Source organism: Coffea arabica, chromosome 3c, assembly GCF_036785885.1.
Source record: "Coffea arabica cultivar ET-39 chromosome 3c, Coffea Arabica ET-39 HiFi, whole genome shotgun sequence".
NCBI lineage: Eukaryota > Viridiplantae > Streptophyta > Magnoliopsida > Gentianales > Rubiaceae > Coffea > Coffea arabica.
The window spans coordinates 6399686-6422683 of record NC_092314.1 but is presented as its reverse complement, the minus strand read 5'-3'; the positions used below and the strand labels follow the sequence as shown (position 1 = coordinate 6422683).

The following is a 22998-nucleotide window of genomic DNA, read 5'->3' as shown; positions in this document are numbered from 1 at the left end:
TTATTTTTTATTTTCATAGTGAAATTACGTATATATCCTTAATATTTTATTATTTATGCAGAAAAAATATTATTTTATTTATTTTTTTAAAAATAAAATATTTTTTTTTTATTTTTTTCGAGCTCGGCTCGACTTGATTCGAGTCGAGCTCGAGCTCGAAAATTGCCAGCTCGTCGAGCTCGAACTCGAGCTCGAGTTTGGTAAAATTTAGTCGAGACTCGGCTCGATTAGCTCAAAACTCGACTCGGCTCGGCTCGTTTGCAGACCTAGGTAATACCAATCTGTCCACAATTTCATTTCCGAGGCTCGATTCATAAATAAAACCATTTGAAGGAAAAAAGTGAAAAACTAAACACACCTAGACAAGACAGTCAATATTTTACTCCAAAGAATTTTTGTAAAGCACGTAATTATTGGCTTCACACATGATTGCCCAAATTGCTTTGATATGGTAAATTATCTTTTTTTTTTTTTGGTTTTTAGGTTTTTTTTTTTGTTTTTGACTATTCCAACACTAGCGGACTCCCAAGTGGTGTGGACATCATGCAAAAAAGACAAGGTTCGATCTTGCTAACTTCAACAATGAAGTTATTGTTGACTGAAATTTATTTGCTTCGCTAACTTCTGAAGATGCTACCAGTTTAGGTACGAGAATTTCATAATTATTCTACCATGTTTGTTAGCAAGCAGCTTCTCTTCATTACGAATTTACGACCCTTCTTGCCTCCCTCTCAGTTACAACAAACTCTCATATTCAAGTACCTATAAAGTCAGCTAATAATCACATGTAATCATGAAAATGCATGGCAAGTTCACTATAATACGACAGAGTTCCATTTTCTTTCATTTTTTCCTGTTTGGATGTGATCATATTTGGGAGTTGAACTAGTCCTATTTGGTCCTTTATGAGTTGTCACACATTTTCCCCTAAGCATTTTCCACACCTAGGGTGTCCTATGAACCATGTTAGGCTGTTTCTTTTTGACTAGGAAATCATTGCAAAGTAGTGTATGGAGATTGTTATAGAACGCAAAATGTAACTCAATCAACTTCAACCATGTTTTTGCTATTAGTGTTAACCCTTTTTCATTATCTTGTACCTCGTTTTTTTTCTTTTTGGAGTTGGGCAGAATCAATCAATGATAGTTTTGACCCAACTATTTATGGGCTCAATGTAATCTTAGAGCTGTTTCAGAAAATTTAGTGCAGTTTCTTTACACGACACAATAAAACTTTTCAACTTTTTGAAAAATCTGCAGATTCTTCTGTAATACTTGTAGAATTGAGAAAGGACCTAATATAAAGAAAGAGACAGAAGGCACTATATAGGCAATAGAAGCTTATTGCAAAACTTGTCGATCCAATAATCAGGAAGAGCTCTTAAAGTCAGTTTAATGGTTACGAGAAGATTTGTGTGAAGATGCTGAGAAAAAACAGTCTTGAGTTTAATTTTCAAGAAATGGACTATGATGCATCAAACTTCAAGCAATGCTTGCACCATCTTTTGGATAATTCTCACGTACTTAGTTTAGGTTTAGTCAGGATTTAGATATCTTTCTTATATTTTCTTACCCTACATTTTTTGCCTCCAAATCAACAATCGAAATCATACCTGCAGTTCTCTTATATGAGCAGTTCATGGCTATTATAACTAAATAATTTGCACTGCCCAACTGAAGAAGAAATTTCAGGGTATTTTCTCAGTCCTGTCAAAAATGGAAAAAATAAAATCAGGGTTTTAGTTGGGCAGGTGAGGGTGGTGACAGAAGAACAAGGTGGCTAGATCCATTGGGGAGGTTCCCAAGGTCATAACCCTAAATATAGGGGCTGCGAGCTGCGCCGTTTAGCTTTATATTTTTGGACCATAGAATCATCCATAGACCATAGTCCCACATTTTTCAGTGGGACTTTACCATCTACATTTTTAATCCCACAATTATAAGAATATTTTTGTTCTCTACCACACAAATAATGCACTATATACATACATACATTATACATAAATATACATACATTATATATGTATATTGTAACGAAACTCTCACCATATAGACTTAAAGGGAGAATTGGAAGAAAGGAAAGGTTAAATTTTTTAATATGTGTGTTTTTATGTTATTTTGTATTGTACAATTCATTTTTTTAATGGGATAACTTTCTCACTAGAGGCAACGAGAAGAATTATAGGATGGGTTGCTACCTATGCCTAGATCATGAATAAAAGGAAAATTTCCACATAAAACCCACGAGTGCCTATATTTTTCTTAGTTATATCAAGATTATTAGGACTTACTTTTTGAAACACCGTACAAATACTTTTATGCAATATCCCTTCCAATGATAAAATTTAAAAAATTTATCTAGAAATTGGGTTTGATTAACCAGTGCCCGCAGATAGATTCAAATGTAAATTATTTGATAAGAGCAAGACCAATTTGAGAAAATAAAAGGCACTAATAAATATAATTGTGTAACATTCACAAGTACAATTTAAGAATTTTAATGAAGGGTATGTCTAACGAATGTTCATTGGGCACTCGTTATAATATAATTCAGGTGTCATATTTTTTAAAATATAAAATTAATTAGAAAAAATAAATAAATACAAAAGAGAGTAGGTAAGATTAAACAGAGAAGTCACATAAATGTAAGGGCAGGTAATAATTAGTCTATGTATATATATACGATAGATTAGGTAAATTTTAGGTATATTAATGATTGACACCAATTAGAAAAGCCCTTCAACGAATACTTCAAAACACTGATTATAAAAATCCATAAAATTTAACACTTGTAATCTCATTTAACTGATTCCCTTAAAGGTACTCGTTATGTAAATGTTGTCAATAAAAGATGTTGAATGATAGTAGGAGTTTAGCAGGTGGTAATAACCATTTGAAGTAGGTTTGCTATTCCAAATCTATACATGTTCGTGCAATTATTTTGACAAGGAATGATAGGATAAATTCACAAATGGCATGATCAATAATGATGTTGAAAAGGGATTTGGGTTAGTCAACGATTAGTGGGCAAAACTATATATATATATATAGATTTGATTCCTCCATTCACGTGATATGGCCTCAAACTCTGGAATATGTTGTAAGTAAAAGGTATCAGTATCCAGTCCACCCAATCCACTTAACTCCAAATTTTGGACAACTTTTTTGTTTTTTTGGGGCCCAAATTCTTTTAGTACTTCTTTTTAGGATTTTAGAATGGTGATTGAGCCCACTTTCGTATGGTCCCACCCTTTGGGGTTTTGATTCGCCAACAAGACCTTCCTGACTACAATCTACCAATTACCATCATTGTCAACACGTGTGGACCTACAGATTTTCTTGTATGCTTCTTATTTCTAAGATTTTGTTTCAAGGGGCAATTTGAACTTTTCATTTCCTTCATTTTTTTGGATTAATTTTTCTTATACTCGCAACATATATACTGTCAGTCAATTTTAGATAAATAATAATTATACAAATTTGAATTTAAAATTCAACATTAACACACGTATCAGAAAATTATCGATGATAATATATATACTATCAGTGTATATAAAATTTACATTTTTTTTGGTTATCAAGTCTTGTGTGTTGATACATGTTCCAATTCAAGAGAAACTATAAATCTTACAAGCGAGAATAGAAAAAGAAAAATGCTTGAGAGTTGAACAAAGAAATTTAAAGTCATTTAATTAGTATATCTACTAATGAATTAGCATTCAGTGACACAAAATTTTTATGTGTGTGAGGGAGAGAGAGAGAGAGAGAGAAGAGACTGTAATTCAAAGTACGTCTCTGAAATTTGCTAAAAAAATGTATTATTAATAAGCAGTTCTGCTACTACACATAGATTTGGATAAATATTTATATTTTTGTGAGCCCCCTATGTTAGGCCTCATTTGGAAAGCCATTTTTTCCTAAAAAAGTTCTACATTTTCCAATCACCTTTTTATCTCATTTAGTATATTTTTCTACAAAAACTTCAAAAAATAGCAATTCAAGCAAGATATTTGCTCTTTATGCCATTGCAGATTTATTCTATTTTATGTAAAAAAAAATATATAGTGAGTAAGGTGACTCTCCTTACTTGCTCATTAAAAAAAAAAAGGTCATACTTACTCTGAGCCACGGAAATTAAAATAAGTAGATTTAAATTAATTGTATTCAGAATTGTCTCCTAATGCATAATAAAAAACACAAATTTCATCGGATCTAATGGCCATTGCTAATTCCTATGTACTCTCCGTTGTGTTTTGTCAGCTCAAAATGTTTAGGGATAGTTTCATCCCTTTCACCAGCAGTAATGACACGTGCAGTCGACGCGCTTTAAAGTGCATAAATAATTAACTAAATATTTAATGAATTAATTTTGACATTTCCTAAGAAAAATGATTGTTTTACAAAATTAATCTACATTATCATGCAAATCATGCTTTTACGCATGGCCTTCCCCTTGGGTTTAGCAGGCTTGCGGCATTAGCAATCTTCAATCATCTTCCTTGACACTTGATGGTAAATAAATAAAAAAGTAGATTAGTAGGATAATCACATTTTTTTTCCATGAAAATTAGACCAATAAAAGTGTGTGCCTATATATATATATAAATTCTTAAATTGTCTATCACTACTAATTTGTTTTGTTCTTTCATTTGTTTAAGAGGGGAGGATGAAGATGACAAGTCAAAACTGAATTCTAAGATAAGAAGAGCTTTTCATCATCACATGGATCCATTTGACTCTTGTTTTTGTTGGAATAAAAAGGATTTCTTTTTTGAAGAAGAGGAAAAGTTTGATGGATTAATTGTAAAACGATTATGATGAAATGAATTTTAGCCTTATCTTCCTGCAGAGATTCAATCCTGACAATTCCAACATATATTAAACATAAAAAAAGAAAATGGCCTACACTTTGTTTTTTCCCCCCAACAGAAAATGGACTATTCTCAGTTATGGTAATTCATCATTGTGCATCCATCCATAAAGATTCACTACCATTATTCAACTCTAAATTGCTTTCGAATTTCACTACCACTAGGAGTAAAAATTAAAATAAAACTTGCCATTTTTGTTGATTTGATTCCTAGGAGATGTGGATATAGTACAGAAACATATAAAATTCAGACTATTTCACCCCATCATGATGAGTATCTTTCGTTGTATGCATATCATCATTTTTTGTGTATTCAGAGTCGGCATGTGTTACTGCTACTAAAGAAAATTGAAAATCAGTTTCAGGGTCGATTATGGTGCCATGAACAGGCTGAAAAAGGAGTTGGGGAGAAGACAGAAACGGAGAAAGAAGACAACCTCTGCATTAATTCTCAACTGGATGAAGCTATATATCTGCCCTTTTACACTCATTTCAGCCTATACAGCTGTGCTGAATCATGTATACTAGAGGCAAAACTCAATAGAGAAATCTGCTATACAATCAAGAAATCAACAATTTCATTAACAGAAAAAATCAAGTCACGGGACAGCTGTTGCTTAGCACCTGCGCGTGACCAAATCCATGCATCACTTATCTGACCAGCCTTCTGCATTAATATATTGCATAGCACCACAAAAACAATTGCTAAATCTTTCACACACTTGTTCACACTCACAAACACACACTAGTAGGGAGTGGGATCCTAGGTGAAGTTAAAAAACCGAAAGAAATGGTCAGTCATGTTGAAGTGGGGGTGGTGGTGCTTCTGCAGAAACTTGCTAATCTCTAGGTATTCCTTGCTTCTTGATTTCATTATTCGTCTTTGTTTTTCTTTAGTATAGTAGTAGCTAGCTAGCTTTACAGCCCTTTATTTCTTTAATCAACTTTTTTATTATCTTGGGTTTGACAAAACTCTTTTGTTTAATGGTTACTTTCGTGGTTTGTTTATGTGAAGGAATTAGGTAAGTGTTAAAACCTCACACTTTCTGTTTAAGAGTTTGAGTTTGAAAGAAGCAAAAACCAGAAAAAGACGTTGTTGTTGCAAGACAACACAGAGATAGAGAGAGGAACAGCAAAACCTAAATGGTGCAAACCCGAGAAGAAAGGTTTGGAAATTGAGGCAAATGTCGATGCCCAGCTCGAGGCAGCAGCTGCACTACTACTCCTACAACCTCAGCCAAAACAACTTCTTCCCTTCATTCTTTACTACCTGTTTATCACCATTCTTCCTTTCTTTCACTATTCTTTCAGCCCTTTTGATCAATCTCCTTACACCAACTGCTTTAGCCATCAATCATGAAGGTTTAGCTCTGTACTCATGGCTGCATTCCTCTCCTTCACCACCTCAGGGCTTTTCAAGCTGGAATTTGCGTGACTCAAATCCATGCAAATGGGCTTTCATAACATGCAATTCACAAGGACTTGTTTCTGAAATTAATATACAATCCATCCCTCTTCAGCTTCCCTTGCCTTCAAATATTTCTTCATTCATTTACCTCCAAAAGCTTGTGATATCTGATGCAAATGTTACTGGAACTATCCCCTCTGAACTAGGGGATTGTGCTGCACTTACAGCTATAGACTTGAATTCAAATACCCTTGTGGGGAGCATCCCAACAAGCATTGCCAAGCTTCAGAATCTCCAAGATTTGCTCTTGAACTCTAATCAGCTGACAGGGAAAATCCCAGCTGAGTTAAGCAATTGTCAAAGCCTGAAGAACCTTTATCTGTTTGACAACCGTCTGGGTGGGAGCATACCTGCTGAATTAGGTCTGTTACCAAATCTTGAAATTCTGAGAGCAGGTGGCAATAAGGACATCGCTGGAAAAATCCCTGATGAGCTTGGAAACTGTGGTAACATGACTAATTTAGGCCTCGCAGACACCAGGATTTCCGGTTCTCTGCCTGCTTCATTAGGTAAGCTTACCAAATTGAAGACGTTGTCTATTTATACTACAATGGTTTCTGGAGAGATCCCTCCTGAAATAGGGAATTGTTCCGAGCTTGTCAACTTGTACTTGTATGAAAATAGCCTTTCTGGTTCAATTCCACCAGAGCTTGGCAAGCTCAAAAATCTAGACAAATTGTTGTTGTGGCAGAATAATCTAGTTGGGGTTATTCAACAGGAGATTGGGAATTGTAGTAAATTGACAATGATTGATTTATCTTTGAACTCTTTGTCCGGGACTATACCATGGTCTATTGGTGGCCTTGTTGAGCTTGAAGAATTTATGATTAGTGACAATAATGTGTCTGGATCAATTCCTTCGGTTCTGTCAAATGCGACAAATCTCATGCAGTTGCAGCTTGATACTAACCAGATATCAGGTTTGATACCACCTGAGCTGGGAAAGTTATCTAACCTCATAGTGTTTTTTGCTTGGGAAAACCAGCTTGAAGGAAGCATACCTGCAAGTTTGACTGGTTGTGCTAGCCTACAGGCTCTAGATTTATCTCACAATTCACTCACTGGTAGTATTCCTCCGGGCTTGTTCCAATTGCAAAACCTTACAAAGCTTCTATTGGTTTCTAATGACATTTCGGGCACATTACCTCCCGAAATAGGAAATTCTAGTTCTCTGCTAAGGTTGAGGCTTGGAAGCAACAGGATTACAGGTCAAATTCCTAAAGAAATTGGGGGCCTTAAAATCTTGAACTTTCTTGAGTTGTCTGGTAATCGCCTTTCTGGATCAGTACCTGATGAGATTGGAAGTTGCACAGAGCTACAGATGGTAGACCTCAGCAACAATACGCTCGAAGGTCCCCTGACTAATGCATTGTCATCTCTGTCTGGGCTTCAAGTCTTGGATGTTTCAGTGAACCAATTTTCTGGTCCTATACCAGCGAGCTTTGGTCGTCTTGCTTCTCTAAACAAGCTAGTCTTGAGTGAAAATCAGTTCTCTGGATCAATACCTCCTTCACTAGGCCTCTGTTCAAGCCTTCAGTTTCTAGATCTTAGTAGCAACAAGCTCTCTGGTCCGATCCCTTTGGAGCTGAGCAAACTTGAATCCCTTGAAATTACTCTCAACCTGAGCTGCAATGGGCTCGCTGGGCCAATTCCTGCTCAGATATCTTCACTTTTCAAGCTTTCCATACTAGACCTTTCACACAATAACCTTGAAGGAAACTTGACCCCACTAGCAATGCTGGATAATCTCGTCTCTCTGAATGTGTCATTCAATAATTTGTCTGGTTATCTTCCTGACAACAAGTTCTTTCGGCAGTTATCTGTATCGGACCTGGCAGGGAATCAAGGCCTGTGCTCCTTTGGGCAGGACTCCTGCTTCCAGGGCAATGTGGCTGGCATTGAAGTAGCCAAAAATGAGAATAATATGAGGAGGTCAAGGAGACTCAAAGTGGCAATTGCATTGCTTGTCACTCTGACAATTGCAATGGTGGTCATGGGAACATTTGCAGTTGTCCGAGCACGTAGGAGTTTGAAAGGTGGTGATGATTCAGAAATGGGAGAGTCATGGCCTTGGCAATTCATTCCATTCCAGAAACTAAATTTCTCTGTTGATCAGGTGTTAAAATGCCTGGTGGAGTCAAATGTGGTTGGAAAAGGTTGTTCTGGAGTTGTCTACAGGGCAGATATGGATAACGGTGAGGTTATTGCGGTAAAGAAGCTGTGGCCATCTTCAATGGGCTCAACCAACGGATGCAGTGAAGAGAAGTGTAGTGTTCGTGATTCCTTCTCAGCAGAAATAAAAACACTTGGCGCAATCAGGCATAAGAACATTGTAAGATTCCTAGGCTATTGTTGGAATCGAAGCACTAGATTGCTCATGTATGATTATATGCCTAATGGGAGCTTAGGCAGCCTTCTTCATGAGAGAAATGGAAGTCCTCTGGAATGGGAACTGAGATATCAAATTCTTTTAGGAGCTGCAGAAGGACTGGCTTATTTACACCATGATTGTGTCCCTCCAATTGTTCATCGAGACATTAAGGCCAATAACATTCTCATTGGTCTTGAATTTGAGCCTTATATCGCTGATTTTGGCCTTGCAAAGCTTGTTGAAGATAGCGATTTTGCTCGCTCATCCAATACAGTTGCAGGTTCCTATGGCTATATTGCTCCAGGTAATTTTCTTTCTTTCTTGTTGTAGTAAATAAAATGTATGTCACATTTCATGTTTAATACACTTTATGTAAATTCACTTGATATACAGATACATCTGTGAATTTTCTGCTAAATGAATATTTGACCTCCATTGCTTATGTACTGAAATCTGTTTCGGCTGCATTATCATCGGCCATACTAAACTAATTCATGCGATTTTGTTGTAGAATATGGCTACATGATGAAGATCACAGAAAAGACCGATGTTTATAGCTATGGTGTGGTCATGTTAGAGGTCTTGACTGGGAAACAACCAATTGATCCAACAATTCCAGATGGAGTCCACATAGCAGATTGGGTGAGACAGAAAAATGGATGTTTGGAAATCCATGATCCAAGCTTACTATCCAGGCCTGAATCAGAGATTGATGAAATGACACAAACATTAGGCATAGCCTTATTATGCGTAAACGCATCCCCTGAAGAAAGGCCTACAATGAAAGATGTGGCAGCAATGCTCAAGGAAATCAAGAATGAAAGAGAGGACTATGCAAAAGTTGATGTTCTAATCAAGGGCTCTCCAGCAGCAGGTGATCAAGGAACTAAGAAGCCAAGTAATGTCCAAGCAACTTCTTCTTCGGCACAGGCAAATCGAAACTTGTTTCCCAAAAGCAATAACACAAGTTTCTCAGCTTCCTCATTACTATATTCATCATCCTCTAATGTCAAAATGTGATTGTAGTGATCATAAATGGGTGGTTAGAACTAGAGAGGTGGCATTGAAGATGCTTGTCTATTTACTATCTATTTTTTGCGGTTTTGTTTGTTCTTTAGTCTGATGTAAAGAAGGAGAAGATAGCTATTACAGTTACAAATGTATGCAGGAGTGAAGAAAGAAGCCAACGTTTGCAAATTTGGCTTTTTGTCACTGATGAACTACATGCAATGGTCAACCTATCAACTTTTATCCCCAGGTTTTAAGGTTCAATTACAGCTTGCAAAGTGCAAACAAATATTGTGGGACTCACCAAAGACATGTCCAAGAAAATGAGGAAATTTGGATAGCCATGACGAAACAAAAAAATGTTTTTGACTTCTGAAAATGGTGTAAAAAGTCACGCATACAACAAATTTCCATTACTTTCCTGGCCCAGTGGACTCCCATCAAAACCTGATTCACCTCTAAGAATTTCTGTTTCAAAAACTTCCTAGCTAGGTCCTGTTTTTGCTGTTTCAAAATTGTTCCTTATGAATCAGAAGACAATTGCCAAAAGTTCTTCGACTGAAAAACTAATGGTCACTCCAAAGCCAACCTAGCTTTATTCTTTAACCTTGCATGAAATTGTAGAAATGTACAGAAAATTTTCCAGGCAGAGATTTCAAATCAATTCGTCCATTTCATACAAGACATGGAGAATCATGATCCATGATGTACAGAGCCCACCTTGAGGTTCTTCAGACAAGACCATATAAGTGAGGCCTGTGACATGCATGTGGTCCTATATGATTTAGGCTGTTTAATGTTTCAGCCTTTTACTGATTCTTTCCTTATTTGGTAATCAAGCATGCAACAGTTTCATTCCTGGCTAGTATGAGTTCAATTTCCAAAGTTTTATTCCTTCCTTTTTTGCTATTTACATAAGACAACTCTTTCTCAAAAGAACATGACTTTGATGAAGACCCTGCAGGTTTTAATAGCCTTAGATCCATATTTGGAATCGTAATGATGAAATGTTTTAGTCCGTTGTTGAGAAGACAGTTCAATACCTCGGCATGAATTAGTAAGGCTGTGTCCTTTAACAGCAGCTAGACTGCTTTAACTTGATACTAAATAGTTTTCATCCCCTGATAAAGCTACTGTAACAATTTCCAAAGAAAGGAAAAAGAAGAAAAGATATTGTAACAATGGATAAAGTGGGGGAGCTAAATTGACACATGTTCATTCTAAATCCACATATTGTATAAGTTTTAAGAGTAAGAATATATGTAATTAATGCTATATACAATTCATTGACTCGCGTCTGAATATAACTTTTTTTTTTTACGCAGTTATCTAATATCAAATAAAGTTCTTTTAAAGTGATATTTGGATAAAATTAATGTGTTTATTTTTCAAAAGATGAAGAAAAACTAGTTACACAAAGAAATTAGAAATCAATGATTCTCGAATTACTCATCAGAGAAGTTATTTTAACCTCAAATACTAATAAGAATTGCTTAGTTTCAACTTTCAAGCCATCTTATGGTATGAGATGAAACTGCTTACTAAACAAAAGATGAAAGTTGAGGAGAAAACCCTTTTGTGTGAGTACCATAAATCAACAAAAGGGATTCAAAGAGAACAACCAAAGATTGCTACGAATCAAACAATGGACTCTATAGAAGGCTTAATTTCAAAATGTTTCAATTGTCATTTTAACTATTTTTTCCCCTTCACAGCTTCCTTGACCTTTTCCCATGCGCTTTTTTCCTTCTCATCTTCCGAAGCATCTACTGCCTTTTCAAGTGCCTTTTTGGCCATCTCAGAGATTACCTAAGCAACCACAACATTAAAAAGGTTAACACATGAAAAAATAAAAAAAAAATTCCAAGTTCCTAAAGCCATGCATTTACTACTTACTATTTTAGTAGTATTTTACTAAAGTAAACTAACGAATAGAGGGATAGAACATAAGACGAAAATTGAACAAAATGGCTAAGGAGTTTACTGTTCCAGCATTAGAAGAAACTGTTTCTTTAATAAATTGACCAGTTTGCCTGGTTTCTTTGATTCCTTCTGTGATGGCTTCTGCTGCTTCCTTTAGCTTTTGGCACGCCTCTTTATCCAAATATTGCTGTAATCCTCAATAAAAGTCAAACCAGTAATATCATACAATTAATTTTACTACAAAGTTTAACAAGCTTCTTGGAGACTGAGACAAGGCAAAGGGGGTTGTGTGTGTGTGTGCGCGCGTATCTATATATATATATAAGAAGGATATTATTCTCAAATTCTATCATTGTGTGCCTAAATCAGCTAGCTAACAATGATTACAAGAACACTGTCATTGCTATACCTCAATTAAAATGAGAAGTGGCTAAATTACCTATTTTTTGGATTCTGATTTTAGCTTTTTAACATCAGCGTTTACAAAAAATCTGAATCAATTGAGAACAGGCCCATGTCTTTTATTGTCAAATACAGACTTTAATTCGGTTCACAAATTTCAACCAAAATTCGAATTTTATAAACGAAAAGCACAGCAAGTATTCATTCAATTAAGAAAAAAAAAGAAGTATTCGTTCATTCATTTGATTTCTGTAAAATCAAAAAGAAAAAGCAAACGATAGCCATAACAGCTCCCAACTACAAACTGCCACTATGTCTATGTTATGCTTCATTCACGTAGCCAATATCCCACCCCACCCAAAGTAGAAAATGGCAATTGCTAAACCACTAATTTGCACCTTCATTCTTTCTGACTTCATTCAAATCAAACCAAAATGTAAATCCGAAAGATGGGATTTCACTCTCTTTCAGTTAAGACTGCGAAAAAAAATCTTGGAAGAAGAACACAGCATGAATAACACATCACAAGTACCAAATAAACAAAAGCACCTAAATATCTAGCACATCCCTATTGTCTTAAAAAGGCTGAGAATATGAATGAATCTATGGAACGTACTTTTTCAGTAGGCCCTGTGGAGCTGATAAAAGCCTTAAGAATCCACGTACTTCCGGGCTTTATTCCTCTTGAAGAAACGCATTTCGACATCTGGGCTGCTAGTCTTGAGGTTGCCATGTTTGCCTTAACAATTTTTGTACAGAAATCAGCTCTTTTAATTGAAGGTTTCTTTTTGACAAAAAAAAGAAAAATTGATTGAAGGTTTCTTAGTCTAATTCTAAACAAGGAATGAAACTGTCCTAGATCTTGATCTTTGTTGTTGGTTATGTAATCTAGCAAGAGAAGTGGCCACACGTCATCTGCTGAGTAATTTTTGCAAACCTGCAGAATTTTTGGCTGACTTGAAATTTTAAAGGTGTATAATTAAGGAAAACATTGATTAATTTTTAAAAAAATACATAGATAGATGGATTAGAAGAATACACGTTAGGCCAATCTTGGTTTGGATATTACTGAATTTGAGAATGAGAGCACTAAAAATTGTATGAGAATTCAATTTTTGTGTCAACCACGTTTATGTGTCAACCACCATATTTACAGGTGCTTTACTAGCCCAAATCTGTGCTCCGCGCTCAAACGATAAAAGAAATGATTAACATTTTGCTTGCTCCATTTCCAATTTTTTTTTTGGTTTCTTTCTCAAATAAAACAAGAGGGAAAAATTGCTAGTAGAGTCATCTACTTCTTATACTGAAAAACGAAATTGATTCTTAATTTAGTTATCAAAGGTGAGAATTTTCAAAATTTTAAAGTAACCAAAGCGATCAATTTGTAAAGATTTGCATCCATGATCTTTTTGTGCATAAACCACTCGGTTGTGGCAACTAATTGCAACTCTGGTTGATTTTCTGCTTTTGATAGCAATAGGTGATTTGATTCTAAGCTCTGATGTTTCAAAATTATCTCTTCTGACAGTGGCTGCTGAAAGTTGAACTAGAGATGATCAAGGGAGGACAGTTCAATCATGACCAATATGCATGCATGGGGCCTCATCTTTTCAGATGAATTCTCAATCTATTGAAGGGATCAAGATCAAGAAAATGTGATTTGGAAGCAAATGAAAGAGGATTGTATAGAGGTCTAAACCTTCAAGTCATCCTGCCAAGAGGAAGTGTATGGTTCCACAACATAAAAAGCAAGGTATATATGCTTAAACTAAAATCTTCAGTTTCTTTTTTTTTTTTTTGTCAAAAAAAAGTGAAAACTGGCCCTACTTCAGGCCCCAACCCTTATTCGGGTTGTTGGGTTACCCCATTTTCGTTACCGGGACTCGAACCGGTGACCTACGGGATACTATCGCATGTGGTCACCGGCTGAGCTACCCAGGAAGGGCCTAAAATCTTCAGTTTCATTGCACCAGTTTTCACTTTTTCCTGTTGAGGGAGGTTTATACTTTTCCTTAATTCTTCTTTACTCCTCGGCCTTCAGTAGAAGGAAAGTGGAAGTTATTGAAATTTCCTCAATGAAGAGTTTCCTTGAAGCAATGTAGTAATCTATGAAAAATAAGGGGCTCATATATATATATATATATATATATATATATATTTATTGGAAGCAATTATGGAGATGCACAAGGAAAGGATTTCTCATGGGAAAGCTTTTGATGGTGAAGAAGTCACTTTAATCTGCCAAATAGGTGCAAAAATAAAAGTGCAATTACGAAAAGAATGTTTTTATTTTTCTGATATAAGGTTTCACTTAATAGGGATAAAATAGGTGCACAAGTAAAAGTGTGAATGAAAATTGGAAATAGAGCAATAGTCAAGAATTTCTCCTTCCTTATTTAGTCTTTTTTTTTTCCCTAAATTTTTAGAAGAAAGTAGAAATGTATAGACCAAGTGGTTATCTTAAGAGAAACACAAAATTGGGGTAAATCAGTTTTGATAAAAAAAAAAAAAAAACTTTTAAGACTTTGCCCATCTATGCTTCCAAGCCCAAAAAAAAAAAAAAAAAACTACTTTTTCCAAAGAAAAGATTTCCTTAGTTAACATAACCATCATTATTATACTATTAAAGTTGATTCTAAGATAAAGGATATCTAGAAAATGCAAAAGCCCCTTTCAAGAAAAGAAAAAAAGAAATTGCAATAGGAACAGAACTCTTAGTCTTATTTAGAGTGAATAAGTTCATTCAGGCATTGATGAAAAAAGATATAAGCGCTTTCAAACAGAACACTCTATTCAGTACTTTAAGAGATCCAGGACTTGGATCTTATGTAACACTAGGTCTGATAATTCACTAAAGCACGTTAGGAAGATATTCTTGGCTTGATACTAAGAAAAAGAAGAAGATTGAAGGCTTATTATCTTTAACTAGGACATAATGGCCAAATGTTGATGACCGGGAAAAAAAAAACAGAATAAAGTGATTGTAGGAGCAGTTGGAAAAGCCAAAAGTTCATTGAAAGTAAAATGCCTTGCTGCTTCTGTAAGCAACGTATACAAAGATCTACATGAATATAGAAGAAACTACATATCACAGCACTTAGTAGTTGCAACCTGAATTGATAAACTACATATCTCATCAATAGTTGTACTTGTACCGTCCAAATTAATGGCCGAATTGGCAGAGCCTGTCGTGTCTTTTATCTTAGAAAGGCTCAGTAATCTATTGATTGAGGAAGGCAAGTTTCTACGTGGAGTGAGCGATCAAGCTGAGCAACTTCAGACAGAGTTGAAGCTGATGCAAGCCCTGTTAAAAGATGCTGATGCAAAGCAACATGATGATGCTGTAATTCGTGAGTGGATTTCACAAAGCAAAGATCTCGCATATGAAGCAGAAGACTTGATCGAAACATTTGCATTCAAAGTTGGATCCAGAAGGAGAGGTGGTGTTGTAAATGTCCTTAAACGATACACTTGCATCTTCAAAGAGTGCTACATGAGGCACAGAGTTGGAGTAGATATTCAGGGCCTCAACACTCGAGTCGCTAAACTCACTAAACGTTTTCGAGATTATGGGATAAGAACAATAATGGAGAAGGAAGGTCCAAGTTCGAGGCAACTACAATCGATCAGGAGGACTTATTCCCATGTTGAGGAGGACGATTTTGTTGGCTTGGAAAGCGATGTCAAAATGCTGGTTCAGAACCTGGTAAGTGAAAATGGGACAAGCCACTATAGAGTTGTTTCTCTTTGTGGGATGGGGGGTCTGGGGAAGACAACTATTGCCAGGAAAGTGTATAACCACCCAAATGTGAGGCGTCATTTTGATAGCTTTGCCTGGCTTTGCATATCGCAACAATGGCAAACAAAAGAGATTTTGCAAGGGATCTTGGTTAAACTTATTCCTGAAACGAAAGAGGAGATTGTGAGATCCTGGAATGATGACAAACTGGTCAGGCAACTTTACAACATCCAGCAGAATAAAAGATGCCTGATTGTTCTTGATGACATATGGTCCACTGATGCTTGGGAATGCATAAAAAATGCCTTCCCAACTAGAGAGAAGGGAAGCAAAATATTGGTTACCACTCGTAATCAAAATGTGGCGACACACATAGGTCCTAATGGTTTTCACCATGAGCCTCGACTTTTGTCCAATGATGAGAGCTGGGAACTGCTTCGAAAGAAAGCATTAAGAGAAAGATATAATCATGGTACGTGATTTTACAAACAAATTTTGATATGCCTTTTTATCTAGTTGTATAATAGCTTTTATTCATCATTTATCATTCCATAAGATGCATATGCTTTCTCTTGTATGCAATATATGCTTTTCAGTAGTTATCCTTTGATATTGTCTGTTAAAAACCAAAGAGAGAAGAACGAAAATTGATCTAGCGGCTTCTTTATCTTAGATATGACATTTTGAGATCCATTTAAACCTGTGAATGTTAGAGAAGATCTCAATAACGAAATGTAACAACTCCGCCTGAGGATTTTAGGGAACTGGTATCTGGGAATCTAATATTAAATTCAAGATATAGAAAAACATGAGGAACAAGGAAAACTTACAAACAAATGAAGAACATAAGAAAGGAGGAACACTTTCAAACAATGCTAGATGCCAAAAATATGCATGTTCAGTTCTCTACTTAAAGGAACTTAGGACGTAACTGGAACCTTGTTACGTATTCTTTCTTCTTTTTATTTATTTATTTTTTGAAATTAAATCTACTCGTGAAACTTCTTCCATTAAAACAAACTGAAAAACTCCTTGCAAGTTGCCTTATAGAGCACAAACATTTTGTGCCTGTGACGAATGCAGTAATAGTAGTCTATAAAACGGACAAACCTTTCTCATTTTGTTGCTTCATTTATAGGTCATGAAGATATCGTCAAATTAGAAGAGTTAGGGATGGAAATGGTTAAACATTGTGGCGGTCTTCCACTGGCTGTAGTTGTTCTTGGTGGAATTCTTTCAACAAAGCACCATTTTTCGGAGTGGGAATTTGTATACCAGCATATTAAGTTTTATCTTGGTAGGGGTGAGAGGATTGGGCAAAGAGAAGGAGAAATACAAAGAATATTAGCTTTGAGCTATTATGACTTGCCATACCAATTGAAGCCCTGTTTCCTTTACCTTGGCATATACCCTGAAGATCATGGCATCAGAACCGATAGTCTGTATCAGATATGGATGGCTGAGGGAATGGTATCCAAAGAAGATCAAATAGAAGGAGAATCAATGATGGACGTTGCAGAACGTTATTTAGGGGAATTTGTGAAACGGTGCATGGTCCAAGTGAAGTTAAAGGACGAACCTGGGTACAGAAAATTTAAGTCTTGTCGCCTTCATGACCTTATGAGAGATCTATGCTTGGCCAAGGGAAGAGATGAAAATTTTTTGAAGGTTAATGATTATCGTCACAATGATAATCTAGAGTTAATAGAATAAACATCTTCTGGAAGTAAATCTGATAGGCTTGTGATTTCTTTGAGCAGTGTTGAAATCCCGAAGTATGTTCCCCACAAGAAAAAAACAATCAGGCATGTCCGATCACTTACATTTTGCATAAGGGACCATCCTTACTATCATCGATTGGCAAGGACAAGGTTTAGTAACTTCAGGAAGTTAAGAGTATTGAATATTGAACGCCTACGTCCTTATAGTGTAGATAGCTGCAAGGATGTCACTAGCATGCTTTTTGATTTTTTCAAATTACCAATAGGGGGCCATATCCACTTGCGATACCTAAGTCTGAGAAATTCGGATGCTATTATCCTTCAATCATCTATAGGAAAATTGGACCACCTGGAAACCCTTGATCTCCATGGTTTTCACGTATTTTGGATTGCCAATGTTCTGTGGAAGTTGAGACGACTAAGACATCTATATCTTCCCAATCCTGCAGAATCGGCGTTTCTAAATCGCAAGTGGAAGTTACGTTTGGCGGGTTTGATTAAACTGGAGATATTGGAGAACTTTAGTGCATCTAATTGTGATGTTAGAGACTTGCAACAATTAACTAGTCTTCAGGTGCTAAAAGCAATTGTTAATGACGAGAATGATGGTGAAGAAATCATGAAGTGTATCTCAAGTTTACAGCACTTGAAGGAGGCAACCGTCATATTTATCCTGCATCGTTCTCTCACCCCAGAAAAAAGCTCAAATCTTTTAGAAAAGTTGTTTGAAAGCAATCTCCATCATCTGACTCTTCATGGTTGCAGAGGCGTCTTGCCTGATTACAAACTCCACTTCTTTAAAAACCTCAATGAACTGTTGCTTCGTCGCTCAAGTATCCAAAGAGACCCAATGGCAACACTAGAAAAGCTACCCAATTTGCAAAAGCTCTGGCTGATTGATGTATCCTTCGGTACAGAGATGGCTTGTCATTCGTTGGGATTTCCTCGACTGAGGTTTCTTGGGCTAGATGTTATGCACAGGTTAGAAGATTGGAGGGTGGAGGAAGGTGCCATGCCGAACCTTTCTCATCTTAGAATCAGAAAATGCAGGGCGTTGAAAATGATTCCTGATGGTCTGAAGTTTATTTCAACATTGAAAGAAATTGTAATTCAGGGAATGCGAGACACATTCAACAACAGGGTTCGAGTTATAGATGGTCAAGAAGGAGGGGATTTCTACAAAGTATGCCATGTGCCGTCCATTTTGATAAGGTGATTCAGCACGGCTAAATTGATCGTTTGTTTCACTTAACGGGCAATTATGCAATCAGGCACCTTACATTCTTTTAACAAAGAAACTTCTCCTTTTTTCAAGTCTCCCTCAAATTTTCCCTTTGATTTTGACGTGGTTCCACCACTGTTCTTGCTTTCATTCTTACACTGCATTTTGCTATCAATAAGTAACTTGATTCTTTCTGACTGCATTTGGATTGAAGGGTTTGACGAGATATTTGAAATTCTCTCAAATCCCTCTGAGTTGAGTGGATGACTTAGCAGCTATTTAAATTTATAAACCTCCAATTATTTCTGTGTTTTTGGTTCTTTCATCATTAATCAGCTTAATAGAAAATTGATTCGTGGGCATTGCGAAAGTCTATGCTTTCCTCTTTTCTAGCATATGTTTAACGCTGCCAATGGAACTGATACTCATATTTCTTTTGGTAAACTTACTAGCTATTGTGTTTTTTTTTTTTCATTGACATTTCTTTTTTTGCAGAAGGGGAAAATGAAATCAAGTGTGTGAATAAAGTTGGATGTTTTCTGCAGCATTTCTTTTCAGTGTTACTAGCACCAATGGGCCATTTCCAGAGATTGACTGGCTGTGTAGCTCTGCAATATTGCTCCAGCATTCTTGAATTCTTTTTCTCAAAATACAGTGACCAATTTTCGTTTCCTTTGTTTTTCTCTGTCATTCCCTCAAATTCTTCATTTACAAGTGACAATCTCCACCAGTTTGCTAATTTCTGAGATCCATCACACTTTCTTGCAAGTTGCTGATAACTTCTTAAAGGACAACAAAATAGTCATTTATTTTGAGCCCTCACCAGTGAAATTACTACTTTGGTTGAATCATGCTAAGCTGTCTGAGCATTATTATTCTTCTGAAAAACATACGAGACCTTCAAATCCGTGCTATTTCTTCAAGCCAATCTTAGAGGATCGCAGCAAAATGTGGAAGTAATCCAGATTGCAAGAATTTCGTGGGAAAGCTTTTTGATCCATCCTCCCGTGTCTTTCTCTCAAATGCTGTATACTTTTGATACACATTATATAGTTTTCTTTCAGAGCATGATCTTTAATAGTCTCAAGAATTTACAGAGTTTACTTAAAAGGGCCATAAGGGGGAAATTAAAGAAGTAAAGGAATAAAATCCATCAAAGGATTGGAATAGCTAAATTCAAAAGCAAAGTCATTTGCAGATATCATACTGAGAATCATGTATTTTTGACATCCATGCATGTAGAACTTCTTGTGACCTCCATTAGGCCACTTAAAATCACGGTAGTTCAAATTCAAACAACAACAATCACGCCTTCTTCAGTTCGAAAAGATGAAGCTCTATCTGTGCATTTACCACGCCTGCAAGTTTGCTCTCAAGACTCCAGTCCTTTAGACTTGGAAGGTTCGTTCCAAATCACGCCATTGCCATTGAAATTGAACTCAACAGCAAAATTTTTTCAATACATATGTAGAATTTCTTGAGACCTCTCATTAGGCCTCTAAAGTCGTGGTATTTTAAACAGCAGCAATCACGTCTTCTCCAACTTTAAAAGGTGATAATTAACCACGCCTTCCTCCGATGGGTTACGATCTTTCCTATCTCGGTTCACGCCTTCAGTCCTTTTAATGGAGCAAGGGCAATTTCTCATATAGTATTCTTTTTCAAAAATCAAAGCCTTGGCAAATGGAATTGACTCAAATGATCAAAATTCAAGATGGTATTGCCCAATCCTACATTCTAGGGGCTTGCTAAAGGCGGATTAACCTATACCACCTCCCCTTTCATTAATTAAAGCCCATCTATATACAATTACGCGTGTTATACTCTTCATAATAAATCTGTTAATTGTTTGAGCTGCCCCAGAATACAGTTGTGAAGCATGCAGGGGCCAAGACTTAAATTCTTCGATAGTTTTCGAGTCAATGTATACAGTTGCAGACTACTTTTGTAGTCTTTACTCTTCATATCTACTTTTAGTTTTTTTTTCTTTTCTTCTCCCTTCTTCAATCTTCTTCATAGTCAATTCATAGACCTGATAATGATGAAGGATAGATGATACAGAGCTTAGGCATCTTCGGTTCCCACTTCCCAATGCTCAATTAATATGTTGTATAAGTCAAAAATTGAAAAGGGCCATCCAAATTGAGGTGTACTATAATCTGAACACAGGTACCAATGAGGAAACAAACATCTGGAAACAACATATGACTCTCAAAATCTGTTTGTATATCATCTAAGATTTTTTTTAATTTCTGTTCTTTTTTGGGGTTTGTAACATGAGTTTTAGACTCGTCACCGCTATTAAACTTTTTTCTCCAGATGTTGAATATTTGTACACATAGATACATTTACATCATACGAAATATTGATTCTAGACATTGTTCACGTTTACATAAAGTAATATTTTCACATAATATTCACATAAACTTTACATAAAGTTTACATCATACGTTTACTTCTAAAGCTACATAATATTCACAACTTTTAGCTTTAGAAGTGATTTAAAATCTTATCTTTATGTCCATTTAACCTTAAATGCCCAAAACTACAGTACATGACCTAGAAAAATCCAAGACACAAGAAATCTGGCTGTAGTAGCATCTGTGTGTGTGTGTGTGTGTGATGAATGCGTGATAAACATTACTACTGCGTAGTGCGTACTAGGCAATTGTGGTTTGGCTTTAGTGTTTACTGGAGGGGTTGACATGTCTAACTAAATGCTCTCTTCTTTCGATTCACCTAACTCTGCCCCCTTATAGATATACCGCTACTCCTCTCGAGATTCTGCATGCAAATTTTAATGCAACCCTCATTTATTATTCTCTTTAAATATCCCCTATCTAACCGTATTCCTTTAATTTTGTTTTCTTTTTATTTTTTACACCTTAGCTAATTGGATTGCGTTTCTCAATCTCTCCAAATATAAATAGGCCTTCTTGTCCACATTGACAAACACCCCACTTCCTGATTATAACATCCCTTTATTTTCTGCTTTTTTCTGTTAGGTTTTGTGTGAGGGAGAGAGGGAGGAAAAGGGCTAGTCATGGCTAGGTTGATGGTGTACGTGATGGTTGTACTTGCTGCAGTAATATTTGTGCATGCAGCAGCTGCAAGAAACATTCCTAGTACTCCTATCGCTACAACAGCGAAGCCTAACGAAACTCAAACTGAAAATACACTGAATGTGAGAACTGCTGCAGCTCCATCTCCAAGTGGTGCTGGCGTTAAGGACAAGAAGAACTTCATCACCTATGGTGGCATTGGGGGATGGGCTGGAGTTGGATATGCTGGCTTGATTCCAACACTTGGTGGCATTGGTGGAGTTGGTGGTGGGGTTGGTGGAGCTGGTGGTGGGGTTGGGGGACTTGGTGGTGTTGGGGGACTTGGCGGCCTCGGCGGAGTTGGTGGCCTAGGTGGCGTTGGTGGTGGAGGCGGTGCAGGTGGTGTTGGCGGTGTTGGTGGAGTAGGCGGTGCAGGAGGAGTGGGAGGAGTCGGAGTTGGTGGTGGCATTGGAGGTGGTAAAATTATTCCCTAAATGAGATGAGTCTAGGTTGCTATTTTACTTCTGATCTTGCAATGTTAGGGCTTTCTTTGAGTTCAACAAGTACTGTTTTAGTGTTTCTTGGATGTCATTTGTAACATGCAATCTGCATAGGCTGTCTTTCTCAGCTTGTTTTGAAGTCATTGTAATCCTCTTGAATTTCCTAATTTAGTGAACTTGTTTAAGTCCAGGTTTTCTGTTCTATTCTTTTTGAACTGTCCTTACCATCCGACGCCTACAGTACTATCTTACAGCAGAAAGGCTATTTCTTGATCAACACTTTGTTTGAGAAAGTGAAGTTCTAATAGTGGAAACTTCAACACAATGATTAACGAAGCATGGCATTTTGATTCGTAGAACAAATTTAGTACATAAAAAACACAATAGCATATATTTTACATGGAGAATTGTTTCTTTTATTCTTTTAAACGATCATAGATTAATATATGATAGTCAAAATGTTTCTGAAAAGCATGCTTCTAACATTAGCGTCAATGATTCAATTCCTCCTGAAGGCAAGCATAAGGAACTTTTCATGAATCAAACTCTCCTCGGTCAGTTCTTTGTTTTCATTCCAATGTTTTTATAGGTAGTGAAAATTTTGCTATCTTATGTGTCCTACGGAATTGGACATGCGAAATTCGTTATATGGAAGATTAGAGAGGAAATTGCTAAGGACTAAGTGACAATACTACATGTCTCCTAGATTCAAGACTTTATAAACATTTCCA

At 36.3% G+C, this 22998-nt stretch overlaps 4 protein-coding genes across 4 annotated transcripts; all 4 read left to right on the top strand.

The window, feature by feature from the left end:
• The first annotated feature begins 5884 nt into the window (after positions 1 to 5884).
• On the top strand, positions 5885 to 9924 carry LOC113733710 (uncharacterized). The gene is made up of 2 exons (XM_027259900.2): positions 5885 to 9012; positions 9220 to 9924. The coding sequence occupies exons 1-2, from the start codon at positions 6054 to 6056 to the stop codon at positions 9726 to 9728; spliced, it is 3468 nt and encodes a 1155-aa protein (XP_027115701.1). The 5' UTR covers positions 5885 to 6053; the 3' UTR covers positions 9729 to 9924.
• Positions 9925 to 15163: 5239 nt separating this feature from the next.
• Positions 15164 to 19574, top strand: LOC113734722 (putative disease resistance protein At1g50180). The gene is made up of 3 exons (XM_027261379.2): positions 15164 to 16255; positions 16922 to 18716; positions 19222 to 19574. Exons 1-2 carry the CDS (start codon positions 15211 to 15213, stop codon positions 17494 to 17496), a joined length of 1620 nt encoding a protein of 539 aa, XP_027117180.2. The 5' UTR covers positions 15164 to 15210; the 3' UTR covers positions 17497 to 18716; positions 19222 to 19574.
• Positions 17740 to 18720, top strand: LOC140037779 (probable disease resistance RPP8-like protein 2). The gene has a single exon (XM_072082895.1). The coding sequence runs from the start codon at positions 17740 to 17742 to the stop codon at positions 18718 to 18720; it is 981 nt and encodes a 326-aa protein (XP_071938996.1).
• A 2057-nt stretch (positions 19575 to 21631) lies between the features above and the next one.
• LOC113734721 (uncharacterized) lies at positions 21632 to 22457 on the top strand. The gene has a single exon (XM_027261378.2). The coding sequence runs from the start codon at positions 21770 to 21772 to the stop codon at positions 22259 to 22261; it is 492 nt and encodes a 163-aa protein (XP_027117179.1). The 5' UTR covers positions 21632 to 21769; the 3' UTR covers positions 22262 to 22457.
• The last annotated feature ends 541 nt before the right edge of the window (positions 22458 to 22998 follow it).